Source organism: Gobio gobio (genome assembly GCF_949357685.1).
Source record: "Gobio gobio genome assembly, chromosome: 17".
Taxonomy (NCBI): Eukaryota; Metazoa; Chordata; class Actinopteri; order Cypriniformes; family Gobionidae; genus Gobio; species Gobio gobio.
In genome coordinates this window covers 15779116-15798347 of record NC_137110.1, presented here as the reverse complement: position 1 = coordinate 15798347, position 19232 = coordinate 15779116, and the positions used below count along the sequence as shown (strand labels likewise).

The 19232-nt window shown below is 37.5% G+C and overlaps 1 protein-coding gene across 1 annotated transcript in view; it reads left to right on the top strand.

Annotated features, from left to right (window-relative positions):
* The window catches only part of atp10a (ATPase phospholipid transporting 10A), a 69819-nt gene that overhangs the window by 41473 nt on the left and 9114 nt on the right, over positions 1-19232 (top strand). Inside the window, exons 11-19 of the mRNA XM_079840936.1 lie at positions 2585-2688; positions 3829-3955; positions 4589-4773; positions 7119-7470; positions 11714-11790; positions 15120-15245; positions 16134-16334; positions 16910-16990; positions 17722-17826. Coding sequence (XP_079697062.1) covers positions 2585-2688; positions 3829-3955; positions 4589-4773; positions 7119-7470; positions 11714-11790; positions 15120-15245; positions 16134-16334; positions 16910-16990; positions 17722-17826 — 1358 coding nt within the window. The remainder of the gene's footprint in view (positions 1-2584; positions 2689-3828; positions 3956-4588; positions 4774-7118; positions 7471-11713; positions 11791-15119; positions 15246-16133; positions 16335-16909; positions 16991-17721; positions 17827-19232) is intronic.

The following is a 19232-nucleotide window of genomic DNA, read 5'->3' as shown; positions in this document are numbered from 1 at the left end:
TTCTATTGACTGTATGTAACTTTGCAACTACATGTCAACTTATTCTACTAACCAGAACCCTAACCTAACAGTCTACTAATACTGTAGTGAGAGTTAGTTGACATGTGGTTCCAAAGTTACTTGTAGTTAGTAGAATGTCTAAAGTGGACTATCAAAATAAAATGTAACTAAAACAGTTGGTATGAAACGAAAATCTTATCTAGATTGTTTATGCAAATTATAGATTTTATTGTGAGCGATTTATCCGTGTATATGTTTCTGTTTTATGTTATTATTATTTTTCCCTTGTTTAATCAAAATGTCATAACTCGATCTTACGGTGATAACGATGGTAATGTATGCCAGATTTCTCTGAGTATTTAGTACTCTTAAACCCTTCACCTCCAACTGCAAGCTCGCATTCATTTTTGACTGCAATGCTCACATTTCAAAATCCAGTTGACAACCGATGGATAGAACCATGAACCTTGCCTACATTTTTCTTTTCTTTTTAAAAAAAAAATATGGAAGGAAAGATTTGTTCAGTTTTATTGTGACTTCAAAACATAGAACACATTTTTGTCACATGTTAACATGTTTAAGTGAGGCTATACACTTAAGTGAAAATTGAGATTGTGCTGACTTTAACCGGTTATATGAACCTTTAATATTTCACTCATTTCCTTTTTCTGACATGTGTTCAGTAGACAGTCTAGAAATGTGTTTAGAGACCCAGGTTTATTAGTGTCGGTTGGGGTTAGTTAGCATGAGACTGCAAACACACACCCAGACTGTGGATGATTTCATGCACATAGACACATGCTCAGTGTATATTCCTGTACTTTTGAATCCAGAACCACTGTTCACCTCTGGGTGTGGGCTTCCAATTAGCACAGTGGACCAACTGAAGGTACAATAGCTTCTTTCAGAAGCAGTGGGACGTTTGCCATGTTCATCTTAAGACACAAAGCCACACAGCTTTCAAGGCTTTGACCAGTAAATTGTTGTAACTTTGTCAGTTAGGTAATAACTTAGTAATAACTCAAAGCAGTTTTGACCATACAACCATAAAGATTTGGAAAAACAAATGGTACCTGTGTGTTTTTCCAGTCATGTAACATGTTAAACTGAAGCACATAGACAATGTTTCTGAATGTTGGACACCATGTTTTGCTGTGGGAATGGCAGTAATTTCCGTCTTTCAGTAATATGAAACTGGTGCATAATTTATTTTAGTGTGTAACCTTCTCTGGTTAAATTTCCAGACTAAAGCTGTTAGTTATTATACAATCCATCATGGCAGTCAGGTCTAGTCCTGTGTTGTTGCGGTTTAGTTTTTGGTGGTGTATTGTATTATTTTGTTTAGTTTTTGGTGTGGTTTTTTTCTGTCGTTTTGTTTGTTTTTGTGTTTAGTTTTTGCTGTTTTGTTTAGTTTGTGTGTAGTTTTTGACGTTTTTATTTGTTTAATTCAGTTTTAGGTAAGCTTTAAAGGCAAATATATTATTATTGTTTTAATAAAAACATTTTAAAGGTGAAGAAAAGTGAAGATTTTGTTTGTTAATGTTTGATTGGACAGTCCAATTTGTTAACGTCTGCAACAACTCTTCAACAATAAGACTGTAGGAGGAGGAAACATGCTGTCATTTAATAGTGCTTGGGAAGCATCACTTACTTTTGCTCATACTGCAGTATTAAATAAATGGAAATATAAATGGTAAATGGACTGCATTTACATAGCGCTTTCAACAGACCCATGGCCATCCAAAGCGCTTTACATCTTGCCTCACATTCACCCATTCATACACCGACGGCGGTGTCAGCTGGGGTTAGGTGTCTTGCTCATGGACACCTCGACACTTGGTCAGGTGGAACCGGGGATTGAACCACCACCCTTCCAGTTTGTAGACAACCTACATGAACCACTGAGCCACTGCCGCCCCAAATTAAACTTAGTTTCATAGGTTGTCCCACACGCTGTGCTGTGGACATGAATGATACCACTCCATTTGTGTTACTAGTTTAAAATTGTACACTTCACCATTCATTATTTTGATGACATTGATACCGTTTTTCTTTTCACACTTTGGAGGGTCATGTAAGGGCATGATATGGAGATTTGGTTGATCTATAGAATTAAGAACATTTTAATACCCAGTGCTTACATATAATAGTCAATGCATCAGTCTCTGGAAAAACAGGTCCAGTCGTCCCACAGTTGCAGGGGTGGTGATGAATCATTCAGTGAAAATGTGAGGTTTGGCACTCTCACCCCCTCGCCTTGGCTGACAGTCCTCCATGTTGGGAAGTGATCATCCCAAACAGTTTGTTCTGCTCTTCCTGCCAGGAGCCAATGCACTGAGCAATAACGCAGTAACGGTAAAACCTCAGGTTGACTGGATAATGTGGCTACGGAGCATTCTATCAAAACACTTGTTGAGAGCCAATGGCAACAAAGAGAACCAACGTTGAAGAGACTGATTAGTTTAGGCGGCGTATTTAGACTGTGTGTGTAATATTAGTTCGATAAATTCTGCTCTAAATGTTAGAATATTCTGATAAATTGTCTAATTCTCTTTTTGCTTTTCTTTGTGTTTTTGTTTTGCAGATGATTGCAAAGGAAAGCGACAAAGGAAAATTTTGTATAAAACTCAAAACTACTTAAATCTTTATGCTGCAGATGGCCTCAGAACGCTTTGTATTGCCAAAAAGGTAACACTGACTTTTATTAATAATTAGATAATTACATTTCAAGGGCTTTCACGTTTATGTTTATATTTAGAGCAATTAATTATATACAAAACGCGCACAAAAAAATCTATGCATTTGATGTACATAAATTCTAGTAAATGATAAGACGTGATTCAGTGGGTAATGTAATATAAGTTTTTGAATGACCTGAACTACCTTAATTTGGGTTAAATTGATGTGTATTTAATTTGATTTAGTTAATCAACATGTCATTCAATTTAAAATCTTTAATCAATTGACAGCCCCAATTTTTATTTTCACATTTACGGGTTGACTTTATGGGTAAAAACTAAGTTTGCTTTGGAAAAATTGTTTTTGCACAGATGGTTTACAAGTGTGTGTGTGTGTGTGTGAGCTTTTTCCCAGAGTGCTGATCTGTGTGACCGATAAACAACCACCTCTCTCTCATCTCTCATTCTCTCTCCATATCTCATGGATAGTAATATATGCTCTCACTCTCTTCTCTGACTTGTTAACCAGGTGTCTTGAGCTCCTCGTGAGAGTCTGATTGCCATATGATTTGATAAGATGTGTTGTTCTCCAAAAAAAAACACTTTTCAACACTTTCACATGCTCCCATGGACCTACAGATTTCTGCTGTCGTAGACTTTTAACCAACAAAACATGTTACTTCTTTCTTTCCATTCCTTAGTCACCAATTCCCTGCTATGATCTGACACTTCCTATATGTTTTAATAAAAGTATGATATTTTTTTTTCTGGCATGCTTCACTGTTGCTAAATAGTCACCTCAACAGAAGGGAAGCTTTGAACAGCTTGTGTACAATTATTTTTCACACGATTAAGTGTGAAATCATACATAAATGGTGCTGCTTAAAGTTTAACAATCCTCTTATTGTGTTAGTTTTATTTTCTCCACCTGTTTGTTTTTTAAGCCAGCAACCAGAATACCTTATTGCGTTCTTCTCTCTATTTCTTTTTTTTTTCTCTTCTTAACTACTTTGAAACCTTTTTTGTTTTTTTGATAGTGCTACAGTTTGGGAACCACAGACTCGTTTATCTCAAATTATATTTATTAAAAATCATTGAGCTGATGTTACACCTCTATCATTGATCTGATGATAGTTTTTGTTTGGTCCAGGTTCTCGGTAAGGAGGAGTACGCCAGTTGGCTACAGCACCACCTCGAGGCAGAGACAGCCATACAGAAGAGGGAGGAGCTGCTATTTGAGTCTGCGTTACGACTAGAGACCAACCTCCAACTTCTAGGTAAAAATAGTTCCTAAAGCACTCTTAGTCCATCACAGGATTTATTCATGCCCAATGTTAGTGTACATCACAGGATTCAAAATCATAGACTGTATAAAACAATGGATGTAGTGTCCGTGACGCCACCCGTAGATTTCTGAAGAGCTTTTTTGAAGCCCAAAGTGGGCAGAGCTGGCCATCGCCATCTTGGCAGCGTGTCACTATGCGTCACTCCCAGATAACCGAAAATGAGCTGGGGCTGAGGTGCCTGGTTGCCTGAACCAGCAGCGGCAATCCACCTGTCACTCAAGTGGCCACGCTCTTAATTATGCAGAACTTTAAGACTTAATATAATTTAAACGGATGAGTGATATAAAAAAATCACCCCTGGCCTCCTCACAGTTGTCATGAAGGGCAAAATTAGCTATGGAGGAGGGTGGGCAGGTGGGGGGGGGGGGGGGGGGTTGGTCTATGGGATTGACTCCCTATTGAAGCCTGTCTCTAGCGGCCAGTCGATGAATTGCAGTTTAAGTCACTTCCGTGTTGGATTCAAGAGAGAGACCAGAAGGTTGCTGCTTGTTCAAAACACAAGTGGTTAGTGCCATACACAAGTAGCTATATGCATAAAACCTTTCTTTCTGCCTTTTTCAATAGGAGCAACAGGTATTGAGGACAGACTTCAGGATGGGGTCCCCGAGACTATCGCCTCTCTGAGGAAAGCAGGCCTTCAGATCTGGGTGCTGACTGGAGATAAACAAGAGACAGCCATCAACATTGCCTATGCCTGCAAACTGCTGGACCCAGAGGAGGAGATAATAACTCTTAATGCTGACTCACAGGTACACACAACATACACTTCTGCAGTCTCTTCTTATGGGCTCTGCTCTCTCATCTGTTGATTATTTCTTTAGTTAATCATTTAATGTCCACATCTCTCAACAATATAAAAGTTGAGGGCCACAAAAGGACATCTGTTGAATTAATATTTGTGAACTGATTCATTGAAATTTGAAATGTTTGAAAGAATTGATTTACAGAAATGTTTTAGAATTCCCAACACTACAAGGATTGTTTAAAAAAATAGATAAAATTACTCTGACTGCCCACTACAGCTGATAAATTTTAGGAAATGCTGCCCAGTACCGCCTACAACTACAGGGTTTGGAAAATGTTTAATATCAGTTCTCACAAGGGGTTGAAAGCCCGTTTATAATTCTATTTTATCTCAGGAGAAGTTTGTTTGACCTTGTATTTAATTATTCATTCTCTGATTTGATTATTGTTCTTGCTTTGCTTTTTGCTACCAGGAATGACAGAAATGTCTGAAGGTATTGCCCATAACATGTAGGCTTGTTTCTGCCAGTTGAAAACACAAACCGTAGTTCCATTTCTACCACTATTGTAATTTTGTTATTTTTTTTCCCTCACTCATCTATACCAGATGTGTGTTTTTTCCACTATTGGCACTTTAATCTCCCAGGGGCTAGTTATTCATTCATTTATTTATTTGTTTGTTTTTATTGCTATAAATCGAACTTATCTAAAAATGTACTGTTATTTGAAGGTCAAATATCTTTTAAGAATATAATTTTAACAATATACAAATTTAAAAATAAAAGCACAAGCTCAGCGCTGTCTTTTGTTTAACAGTTCTGTCTAAGAAATGATGTCTATAAAATTAGCATTACTTGGGATTTATTTAAGTAGTGTTATTTTTTATTTGTTTAAGAGTGCACTGTTGGTTATAGTGTTTACTTCCTTTTTAGTCATGTTCGTAACAATTTCTTTATTTGCAAAAAATACTATATATTACGATTTCAGAATTGGGTTTTTTGTTTATATTGATTCATTTAAAAAAAAAAAATTCTAATTTAGTAAATAATTTGTGAAATAAAACTAAATGTAATTGCAGCATGTGATTTATCACACTATTTCGTTTAAAGATAGTATCACATATTGGCTTTATATCGGCCACCGTGTTCTCTAAGATATCAGTTTCCACAATCAAAAATTCCTTATCTGTCAAATACTAATGAAAAATATATTTGTTCATTTTTATTTATTTTAGATACTTGCTCTATTAGCAATGAAATTAGCCTACGCTAGATAAAAAAGTTGTCTATTTTATTCCAAAAAAATGTGTAATGCCATTTCTTCCACATAATGTTATAAGCAAAATGCATTAAAAAATAGGATTTGTGATTCATACAGTAAGTATTCACTGTTGGATTTTGTTAGTACACAAATTTAGCTAACTTATACCAAACTTTATCTGCATTCCCTTGTTTAAAATGTGTTTATAATTTGTCCTCTTTAGACCGAAAGGGCAAAAAGTGTCTATAGTTGAAAAAACACCCATATACCAAACTATATCCATATTCCCCTGCATGGCATTGTCCACTATTAGACTGTTGATGTTTCCCCCTACACAAGTCAAGTCACCTTTATTTATATAGCGCTTTTTATAATGCCGATTGTTTCAAAGCAGCTTCACAGTGTTAACAGGAAAATATAGCAACAAATTTGATTTGGCCGTACAGCCGCCCTGGAGAAAACAGTAATGTCATCGTCCAGCTCAGTTCAGTTCTCATATAGTGTCAATGCGGGCAGACCAACAACAGCTGGACTGACTTGAATGAGCGCTTGTGATGTTTCATTTTGTCTCCTTTTTAAAAAAAAAAAAAAAACACACAGGCAAAGAGTTGTCATATACTGTAGGAATGTCTTAATGACTTGTTGCATTAGTCATAATTTTTTCCTTAAAGGGATAGTCCACCCAAAAATGAAAATGTTGTCATCTTTTACTCACCCTCATATTGTTTCAAACCTGTATGACATTCTTTCATCAGTGGAACACAAAAGAATGAGGAATGATGGTAATCAAACAGTTTGGATTACAATTAAAGTAAAATGATCAATTATATTTTGAGAAACGTTTCACAGAAGAAAGTCAGTCCATACAGGTTTGGAACGACATGAGGGTGACTAAATGATGACAACATTAACATTTTTGGCTGGAGTATCCCTTTAATAATAGTGATTTGGTGCAAAAAAAAATTGTTATATAATTTATATCGTAATTGTAAGTTGCATTTCTTATCTTTTTTTGTAAAGTTATCTGTTTGTCAGATGTTGTGTAACCCTCGTGAGATCTTCATTGTGTCTGAATGTGGACTCTTACCAGGAGACCTGTGCTGTTTTGCTGGAAAACAGTCTACACTACATCCAGGCCAAGTTCCTTTGCAACCCTCGACCAGATCCTCAAGCAACTAGAGACTACGCTGGCATCCATTTCTCTTCTCCAGTGTGTTCCCCGGCCTCATCTGGCCACTCCAGCCCGTTCCTGGTGCACCGGCTAGGGCTGGTGATCGACGGCCGGACCTTGGCCTACGCACTGGACAATAGTTTGGAGGACAAGTTCCTGGCGGTGGCTCGAAGTTGCCGGTCCGTTCTATGCTGTCGCTCGACGCCCCTGCAGAAGAGCATGGTGGTCAAGTTGGTGCGCAACAAGCTCAAGGTCATGACTTTGGCAATAGGTAAGTTAAGGATTGTGTTGGTCATTTTTACGATTCTCTCCTGTCTAGTGTGTGTTGCAACTGCTTAATCTCAAGTGGGGTTTTAACGGTGTTTAGTTTAGTTGAATTTGTTGCATGAAAGAGAACAACGTTTTCCAGTCCAATCTGCAGCTGATGGGCCCTTCGTGTCCGTAAACATCACACAACTGCAAACTAAGACAATACACACAAATAAACTTCATTGTGTTCCACGGCACTAGTGCTGGTGATTTAAAGGAATCGTTTACCCAGAAGTGAAGATGCCATCATTTACTCACCCTCATGTTGTTCCAAGCCCAGAAAATGTCTTCATGCTCTTTTCCATGCAATTACATAAAACAAACAGAGACTGAAGCCTTGAAAGCTCCAGAAAGGACACAAAAGCACCTTTAAAGTAGTCTATGAAATGTTTTTCACCAGAGCAGTGTATTACAACCCCATTTATGATGTTACAAAAGATTTCTATTTCAAACAAATGCTCTTCTTTCTTAACTTTCTATTCCTCAAATAATCCTGGGGAAAAAAAACATGTTTCCACAAAAATATTAAGCAGCACAACTGTATTCAACATTAATAAGAAGGATTACTCGAGCACCAAATCAGCATATTAGAATTATTTCGGAAGGATCATGTGACACTGAAGAGTGGAGTAATGGCTGATGATAGCAAAGCTGAATCTCCACAGAAATTGATTACATTTTTATATATATTATAAATATGGAACCGTTTTTTTTAACCTTTTCTAATTTTGACAAAACGTATATCGTTGGAAAGGTCTGAGTCTCAAGGTTTCATTTATGATTAGAAGTGATATTTGGACAGAAATGTATTAATTTGTTACAGGAGGATGCATCAAAAAAAAATCTATGGAATGTGGATGACACCCGGTGGCTGTTTTTGGTGCAGCGCCTAAATAAAATCTCATGGGAACTTCAATTTTTGTGATATCGACTTTAAATTTGGAACACAACTTGGTTAGACATATGGCTTTAATTTTTATAGGAATTTTAGGGTAACAATTATTGTGTAATATATTTTTTTATATAAAATAAAAATATCTAGTACATTTCATTTACAGTAAATCTGAACTTCCATAACTTTTTCATACTTTAATTTTTTGAAACAAGACGAAGCTTGGGTCAATATTCCACAGCATTCTCGAATTCCAGACATTTAAGTTTGGATAGTGCATTTTCACATCAATTCTGGGGGTGACAGTTAAGGGGTTAATGTAATAATATTTCACAATATTACTGTTTTTGCTGTATTTTTGATCAAATGCTGCTTTGGTGAGCATAAGAGACTGCTTTCAAAAACATAAACAAATATTCCCATGCCCAAACATTTTAATGGTAGTTTACAATTTGTCGTGATTACACCTTTTTTTTTTACACCATGGGATCTTTTCCATGTTAATCACAGTTTTGGTTGTAACCAGCCACGACTGCAATACGTGACGATTCTATTTTAAAAACAGTTTCTATTTCTGTGACAACAACATGCAAAGTATGACCATGATAATATAATCCCTGGTACTGTTATGCGCTTTATTTAATGTTAAAAGAGTCTAATGTGAGTTTTGGATTTGTTCAGTTGATATGATTCACGAACCGATCTGGCCTGCGTTTCTCAAAAGCTTCATGAGTTAATCATTGAGACCATTGGTGGCAATGGTTCTACTTAGGCTAACAATGCTTTTGAGAAACAAAGTTTGGTTCACGCATCTGACTGTTCTGACCACTTTTATGAAGCTTTAAGCTTCAGCCTCCATTCACTTTAATTGCATGGAAGAGCATGACCAGTACAAAATATGTTCATTTGAGTTCAACAGCAAAAAGGAAAGTCATACGGGTTTGAAAATATATGAGGGTGAGTAAATGATGATAGTTTTCATTTTTGGGTGAACTATCCCTTAAAGCAAAATGGTTCTTTCTTTGTAAGAAGCACAGAATGGGTAGCATAGATGTTCTTTTTTTATAATTGTTTCTTTTTGTTGTTCTGTTACTTTTTGCTTGGCAAGTTGAATTTGGAGATTAATGGTCCCCAATGTTGCCAAGTAAACATTTCAGTAGTGACTGGACGGCACATGTCTGTCCTTTCCCCAGCGCAGAATGCCACATTTACAAGCCTACGCAGCACTCTGGCTAATTATCCAGATGGCTTTAGGGAGAAAGAGAGAGAGAGATGCAAGGTGCATCAAGACTGAGCCACCTGCCTGCAGGAAGAGCGTGTTACCTCAGGTCACCTCCTCTGCCTTAAGGATTTTGTAATTCATTTATGCCTCGTGAAAAGAAAGGAGCAGAGTTTTTAAACATTAACTGTCATTTTGGATGAAAATGAGAGGGAGAGAGTGCTCAAACGACCCTCAGCAGTGCTGTAAATAATCTCCTTTGCCTTCGAAATTGACAGACTTCATTACAGTATGAATCAGAGCCTCGTCTCTAATGAACGAACATTTATGGTGTACGGACACGTTCACAGCAGATGTTACCGGTTCTCACGCTAGGCATATTTGCTTTGTTTGGTGTACTTCAAATAAAGGTGGTCTTGTTGAATTTGGCTGCCATGCTTGTTTGTTTCAGTTTAGACAAAGGCGACTGACGGTCTCAGCGGGCTTTTTACTTTTCTATATACTTCAAAGCCTACTAGCTTTTTAGCTTGAAAGTCAGCTTTTGATGATAGCTTGGGGTCAAGTCTGCGCTGCGCCTTATGCCTCAGGCAACAGAAGATGATTTTAAAAACCACCTCGAGGTAGATTCAAAGGCCCAAGACAAACATCTTTGAAAACATATAAGGTGTACACTCCCTCTCATCATTCAGAAAATTCACATGTCAATTCTCATGTTTATAATAGTGGTGTTCACACTTAATTTGAATTATAATTTTAAAAAAATACTTCAGACCTCCATTCAACAATTTTGTATTGACAAAGCTGCATAAATAGCCTTTATGATTTAATTTTTTTTTAAACCCATGATCAACTGGTTTTCCTGTGATCAGATATTCTGAAAAATGCAGTCCTTCAGGCTGTTCTGACCTTGTATTTATTTTCTTCCTGCTTGTTCATAATTTCAAACTCTAACAATCAAACACACAAATACAATCTGTCTGTCGAACTCAGCCATGGGCGTCAGAAGCAAAAAAATGTGAGTGGGTCCCCCCAAATTTTTACTGGAGTAGATGCAGTTTACATTTAAGTGCAAATAGTCTGCATTGTTTACTTAACGTCTGGTTGGGCCAGACAAAATTACAAAATCATTTACAGTGACAATAGTGTAGGGGTTAGACGCATAGCAGAAAGTTTTGACACAAATCGACCCGAGGTTCGAATCCGCCTTTTGCCGAACTCGCTCTACTCCCTTTTCCCATCACATATCAGATCAGAAAATCCTTTATTTTCCATAAAAATTAAGAAAGCATTCGAAAAGTGGAAATAAAGCGTCTAACGTGTGTTTAATAATAAAGTGTTTATTGGTTAGGGGTTGGTGAACAGAATTCTAGCCTGTAAAAGTGAGTGAGTCCAATATCATTGGTCTTTAAAAGTGTGTGGGTCTTGTCCTACCCACATACAATGGTTCCAACACCCATGAACTCAGCTTAAAGCTATTTAACCATTCAAATTGTCTGAAAGTTAAAAACAGCTTTAAAAAGCCTTCAAAGCTTTGAGCCAGTATTTGTGTCTTTGTACCATTTTCTTGAAGTTTCAGTTTAATAATTTAACAATGCGCTTTGCTTCGTTCAAGTAGTGCTTAATTGAAGTTTGTGTTCATAAAAACATAAAAGTATCATATAGAACAAGATATAAAAACCCCAAATATTTGATTTTCAAATGTTGCTATTTGAATTTGCAGCTCAGACTTCACCAAGCTTAAACTGATTAATGGAATGCAAAATTTAGCATGACCGCCCCCTAATACTTGGGTTCCATGTGTAATTTGACTTGGTAAGCATTTTTCAGGCTATAGGTGAGTAAAAGGTGACATTGATGTAAAGTCATGTCTCCCTGTTAATGTCATTGTGGTTAATTTCAGAAACCACAGCTTGCTTCTGGGCTCTTTTGCGTTTAATTTATGTTGTTTATTTCTGCCAGCAGAGCACTTTGCTGCTGATGCAATGTTTGCATTAATGCCGGCTGACATTGTGCAAAGTGAACTGGAATTAATAAATCCTATACCCCTCTCTCCCCCCCCCCCCTTTTTTTGTCTCTTTTTCTCATTCATCCTAGGTGACGGAGCTAATGATGTTAGTATGATCCAAGTGGCTGATGTAGGGGTGGGGATCTCCGGACAGGAGGGCATGCAGGTGAGGAAAAACTGAAAAGAAAGTGATGCTGTTTGAAAGAGAACGGGGAGATGACTGCATTCTGGCTAAATATAGAGCATGCAGTGTGAGCACAGTTTAGGCTCTGCCTTAAGTGTAGAGCACAAGAGGAATGAACATTGCAAAGCAGGACTGCGGAGTTAATGCGCCAGAAAAACGGATATACATAATTCATGTTTTATGAAGATATTTTGGCCAAGATATGGAGAGAGTTGATAAATGATACCTTACACCAGTGGTTCTCAACTGGTGGTTCACAACCCAATTATGAGTTGCAGGTCTCCTAAATACAAATAATAAGATGCAGTTAACCGTGTTATTGAGTATAGTTGCATACATTTTAGTTTTTTGTAAGTTTCTAAAAAAGTGTAAGTTGCTAAATAAGGACTATAACATCTACCACAGTAATGGGATTTTATGTGTTTGACAAATCTGACAAACACTGTTGTGCTTGCATATCTATAACCATCGTACAACGTACGTACATGCATGCATACATGCATACAGTGGTGGGCAAAATTATTAGAGTACTTGGCATCTGGGAGTTGTCTTATTGGGCCAGGATTTATTTTCCAAGAAAACAATGACCTGAAACATTCTTCTAACTCTTGCCGGAACTACCAGCGACGGAAGGAATCTGCTGGAACATTGAAAATGATGGAATGTGTGAAACAAATACGTGTGAAAAGGGAAAAACATCCAGTATGCGGCAGTCCTGTGGGCGAAAATGCCTTGTTGATGCTAGAGGTCAGAGGAGAATAGGCCGACTGATTCAAGCTGATAGAAGAGCAACTTTGACTGAAATAACCACTCGTTACAACCGAGGTATGCAGCAAAGCATTTGTGAAGCCCCAACACGCTCAACCTTGAGGCGGATGGGCTACAACAGCAGAAGACCCCACCGGGTACCACTCATCTCCCCTACAAATAGGAAAAAGAGGCTACAATTTGCACGAGCTCACCAAAATTGGACAGTTGAAGACTGGAAAAATGTTGCCTGGTCTGATGAGTCTCGATTTCTGTTGAGACATTCAGATGGTAGAGTCAGAATCTGGCGTAAACAGAATGAGAACATGGATCCATCATACCTTGTTACCACTGTGCAGGCTGGTGGTGGTGGTGTAATGGTGTGGGGGATGTTTTCTTGGCACACTTTAGGCCCCTTAGTGCCAATTGGGCATCGTTTAAATGCCACGGCCTACCTGAGCATTGTTTCTGACCATGTCCATCCCTTTATGACCACCATGTACCCATCCTCTGATGGCTACTTCCAGCAGGATAATGAACCATGTCACAAAGCTCGAATCATTTCAAATTGGTTTCTTGAACATGACAATGAGTTCACTGTACTAAAATGGCCCCCACAGTCACCAGATCTCAACCCAATAGAGCATCTTTGGGATGTGGTGGAACGGGAGCTTCGTGCCCTGGATGTGCATCCCACAAATCTCCATCAACTGCAAGATGCTATCCTATCAATATGGCCAACATTTCTTAAGAATTATTTCAGCACCTTGTTGAATCAATGCCACGTAGAATTAAGGCAGTTCTGAAGGCGAAAGGGGGTCAAACACAGTATTAGTATGGTGTTCCTAATATATATATATATATATATATAATAGTGTGTATATACACTTATTTTAGGGTTCTATTCTCGCTATTAACTAGTTGCTTATTAGCATGCATATTGTTAGGATATTGGCTGTTTATTAGTACTTATAAAGCACATATTAATGCCTTATTCTGCACGAATATATTCTACATCCCTTAATCCTACCTAATATCCAAATTTAAATAAGCAGTAAATTAGGAGTTTGAGGCAAAAGTCTTAGTTAACTGTGAATGTGTTCCCCATACTAAAGTCTTACCATATATGTTTTTATATACATTTTATTTTATATATGTAGTAGTAATTACATGCTGTAATAGCATGCAGTTTATACTATTAACTGTAGTATAAATTACATGCAGTAATAAATTACATGCAGTAAAAATTATAGTTGCTAAAAGGATCTGCAAGAATGTGATGTGAAGTGCACAGTTCAATATTCATCAGTATCAGTACTTTATTTTAGGATATTTTGATAGTTTTTGTGCAATAAAGAATTTTAGTACTGTATGAAGCAGAACCGGTAGAGAACATCTACATTACAACATTATCGTTAACTTGTCTCTACCACTGATATATTATTGACCCATGCCTTTTCTTAACGGCAGTTAACCTAAATGCACTGTATTGCAGTGGCAGCAGTCTGACTTTTTGTAGGTGATATGCAGCATATGGCTGCTTCAGCAGTTCATTTATAAAGCGCCCTCCACTTGTTCGTCTCTGGGAACAGCGAATCTCATTCTGGTTTCTCAGAAAATCTCCACTTTGCCCACAAAACACTTACCCATCCCCCTCAGCCCTGTTCTCAGTGGCAAGCCTACAGAATCTACATCCTGATGAGGTGAGAAGAGAGACACGAAAGCGCCATGAGCTCATATGTTTGACACTCTCTCTCATCCAGATTAATTAATTCAGAGAAAGATCTGGACGCAATGAGGCGCCACTCTCCGCTGTGTGCCAAAGTGCTCTTCTTATCTGAGATCTCATTGAGGCCAGCATTCAGTATAAACAACCCTAATGAGAATCTGTTTATGACTCTGTCCCGTAGACATAATGTACCAAACACAGCAGGGTAATAACTGGTCTCACCTGCTTTTTATACCTTTTTATGCTTTCTTGATATTGAGAGAATGACAGTGAGGGTTGGGAACATGGCTGATGGTGCTGTCAGGCCAATTGTAACTGATTAAAATCCCAAATGCCATTAGAAGCGACAAGGCAGTATCTGTCACGCTGATAGATGACATGTAAACTGCCTGACGCGTGCAGCTGTCGAAAACATATCATAAAGAATAGATGGGTGATGGACGGAGGATCGTTTTCACCAGATTCCATAGCCAGGAAGGCTTTTCATAATTCTTTTATGCAAAAATATCCTTACAAGTGTTTTGTCACCAGGCTGATGTTAATCTTTTGTCTCGTGAATGTGTATGGATGCCATGCCACTTTGTTTGCGTGTCTCACATGATGGATCTTGGGCCTCAAGGCAGATGTCATCAAAATCCATTTTATAGGAATGTGTTTGAACACTTTAATTCATTGGGCCAACATGTAACAGCAGCATAGGGAAAAAATGTGTCCCACTTTGTAATGATGCTAAAATATATACTTGCATATATGAGTATTTGACATCGTGGGCACAATGTAAATGTTGTCAAACCTTTTTTAACATTTACTTTTCTGTTCACATTGTGTTCATTAGGCGGTAATGGCCAGTGACTTTGCCCTGCCACGGTTTCGATACCTGCAGAAGCTGCTCTTGGTTCATGGCCATTGGTGTTACTCCCGTCTCGCCAATATGATCCTCTACTTCTTCTACAAAAACGCTGTGAGTCCCAGAAGTTTGCTCATTTCCTGATTAATTTGCCATTTAGTTCTTCAAAATCCATTTGCATTAGATCTAAAAAGCTGAGATAATATAAGCTTATCATTATTGAAAAATAAACTCTGACATGGTGATCAGTCTTGTCATCCTGAATGAGGTTTATTTTGCGATAATGACCGGCTTGCTGTATAATATCCTGCTTATTACATGGCTAATTACCAAATAAATACATAGATATGAATGAAATATTGATTTTATGTTTGAAATGTTTTATTAATGCGAGAATGAGTGCTACAAGTGATGTAGAAGGAAGAAATTAGTTGTCAGGGTCGACGGTCAAATATACAGTTTACTGGGTGTTCATGAATCCTGCAAAATTATTCAAATGTTAAAAATCTAAAAACATTTCCCCTATACCATTCAGCCCTAATCACAATTCATAGTTATTCTGAACATCTTGATGCCTTAAAATATCACTGTTTAATCATTAAAGGTAAATGTGTATATTTGGTTTGTTAATGAATTGGCTTAAAAAAAATGTTTAATGCTTTCAATTTAATTTCCATAAACATACAGATGCCATTATACTACATAACTTGACTTTAGATTGACCAATCTGAATCGAGTATTCCAGAGAGCCATGTAATAATGCATCCAGTTTAACAGGTTGAAGTTTCATTATGTGTCTAGTTTATAGCTAGAAGCTCTTAAATGTTGTCTGTTCTTCATATACCCTTTGATTAATGAAGATTTATTCTTAGAGAGGTCCTAGAAACGTCTCGGACGTAATGAAGATGCATGACTTGTAATGAGGCAACAGCTGCACACCATCGTAGACCTTTTTTGTCTTTCTCTTACCCTTTTTCCCCTCTATTGTCTCTCTCACTCTAGATGTTTGTTGCCCTCATCTTCTGGTATCAGTTCTACTGTGGGTTCTCAGGGTCAGCCATGGTTGATCAGTGGTATCTGATCTTCTTCAACCTGATGTTCTCCGCCTTCCCTCAGCTCATCACCGGCACCCTGGACAAAGATGTGTCAGCAGAAACCCTGCAGGAGTTGCCGCAGCTCTACATGAATGGACAAAACTCAGAGGTACCGCCGGAACATAATTACACCATCCGTGAATAGCATAAATCGAATTATAATTGCGACCTGAAGAGACTATTGAAAGTGTGATGTAAATGGTAAATAAAAACCCATGAACAGCGTTTTGCCACATGTATTCACACATGAGTTGCCCCCAGTTTGCAGCATCAGCAGTTCCTCTATAAGCAGATGAAGTATATTACCCATGCAGCGGTTGCCTCAGTTATTGCTTTGATTGTTTTTTGCTGACCCGTTTCAAAATGGGTCTTTTATTCTGTGCTGAGTTTCATGAGGGGGAAAACAGCACGAGCAAGAGCAAACATTTTATAAAAAACCACTAATCATCCTCAGAGTGCTGAAATTGTGCAACCTGGGATGATTAAACTGCTGTGGTTGCCTCTGCTTTGCTAACAATATGCCTCTGCAGAGGTCTTCCTTTATTTTGATTTATTCACGAACCATTTCTTTACATTCTATGACTCCATTAGTGGAACATCTAATGACATTATAATAAAACGTGGTCGTCTGGAATCGTGGAATAGTTTTTGCCTGCCCCTGATTGTCTCACATTTCTTTTACAGGAATATAAACCCTACATGTTCTGGATGAACATGATTGATGCCTTCTACCAAAGCCTCATCTGTTTCTTCATCCCCTACTTTGTAAGTTCCATTTGATTATTTAGTGCATTTGCCGAAATTTCCATGCCAACTCATTGCTTGAGATTGGTAACGCTAAAGCCTTTTATTAATAAAAAATGTAAAGCATTAATTATTCCTTGTAATGCACCTTTTGATGCATTGTATGGTCTCATGAATAATTGTAATCACAATTATAATACTTTATGTATTCATTGTTACACCTCTAGAAACTATAATGCATTAAAACACATGGCAAGCAACCAATTTCAGATGTAACAAGTAATCTGCAAATATAATGCATTTTAATTTTGGTTACAATTATTTATGAAAAGATAGAATGCTTTATAATGTACATTATAAATACTGTTTTGGTGCATTATACATAAAAGCTTGACGTGTTACCAAACATTCTAGTACAGTATTTAAACTACTTGTTTTCCAGTGAGAATGTTGATTAAAAATCTTTAAAATAAGATTATTATTAATAATCTTTAATAATCTTTAAAGCTTACTTTAAGCAACACATAAGATATTACGATTTTTTGTATCTTCACTAATTGTGTATTTTTTCTTTCAACTATCACCTTTTTAATAATTACAATTTATTTGTTTCAAGGATATTCAGATGTTTTGACTACAAATGCATACTTAAATACAATTATGAGTAGGTTTTTGCAGAGTATGATGTTAAAATACTTAAAATCGAGCCTATAAGTAAGCAACAGTGTTGTCTGAATGTCATATTTTTGCAGGCTTACGTTGACTCTGATGTGGATTTGTTTACGTGGGGAACTCCCATCACCACCTTGGCACTCTTCACGATTTTGCTGCACTTGGGCATCGAAACCAAAACCTGGGTAAGTGAGTCTTGTTTTACAAAATGCAAAATGTAATCGGATGGTGTGATGTAGTGGCTAAAACTCGCTCCTAAAGCTCACTCAGTCTTCATGGTTCTTCTGTACACCTTTTGCATTGTAAAGACGGTTGGAGGCTTGTTCAGATTGTCGAGTGTCTCTGGTTAAGCCTGCTTATTCTGTTTCTAATCCCAAACATCATTTGCCAAAATGCTAATAAGAGTAGTGAAGTCTGTTGTCAATCAGATCAATGTCTATAATTGATTGACTGAGCAGTTTGTTTACGCCATCAGTTAGAAATGGATGTCCCTGCATGGCATTTCGCATGAAGGTAAATGTTGTTTATTCGTATATTGATTTATATTTTCCACTTTTATTTTATTTTAGGATGTACAGTATTCATTTGTTCAGGTCTTTAAAATCTTAAACTGTAATGCGTTAGATTTAATAGACAAAACAGTAGCAAGCCTGATACTGACTTTGTCATTGTTGCATATTTGTCATTGTTGCTTAAAGGATTAGTTCACCAAAAATGTCCTGATAATTTACTCACCCCAATGCCATCCAAGATGTCCATGTCTATCTTTCTTCAGTGGGAAAGAAATTGAGTTTTTTAAGGAAAAATTTTTTTTTTTCTCCACACAATGGACTTCAATTGCAACCAAGCCAGGCATTACGTAACATACCTTGAAAAGGTCACGCCGAACGTGGGCGAAAGTACCGCCCCATTGTTTAAAAGTGTGGAAAAGGAGGATCGTTTAAATTTTATTGCATGACATATTGAAGGACATATTTATTATTTCATTTATCATTGTTTTACCTGTCCCTTTGAAACTGCATTGATGTGGACGTTCAACATTTTGGTTGCAATTGAAGTCCATTGTGTGGAGAAAAATCCTGAAATGTTTTCCTCAAAAAAATGTAATTTCTTTTCCACTGAAGAAAGAAAGACATGGACATCTTGGATGGCATTGGGGTGAGTAAATTATCAGGAAATGTTCATTTTGAGGTGAACTAATCCTTTAAACTTAGACTAAAACAATCCGTTAGCGTGTCACAATATGTATGATCTTGTGTATGATCCACCTGAGGGATTGGAAATGATAAAGTGCTTCAGCTTTGCTGAAATCGAAAACCCATCCCGCACTCATGTACAAGGGGGACGAGAAAGCAAGCTTTTTCTTACTTTCTCCAAGTACGAAATGAGGCTGAACACTGTAGCGAGGAAGACCAGGATGATGCTGACACGGCCAGAGACATTTATGCAGGGAGCCTCCATGATTGGTTTGAACCGGGAGATACTGCGCCATCAGGGGACATACATCAGCCTGACAGCCCATGCAGGCAGCCTGAGTTCAGCCCACTGTGCTCGTCTCTCTCGATCACCACAGTGGCGTATACATGGCCGA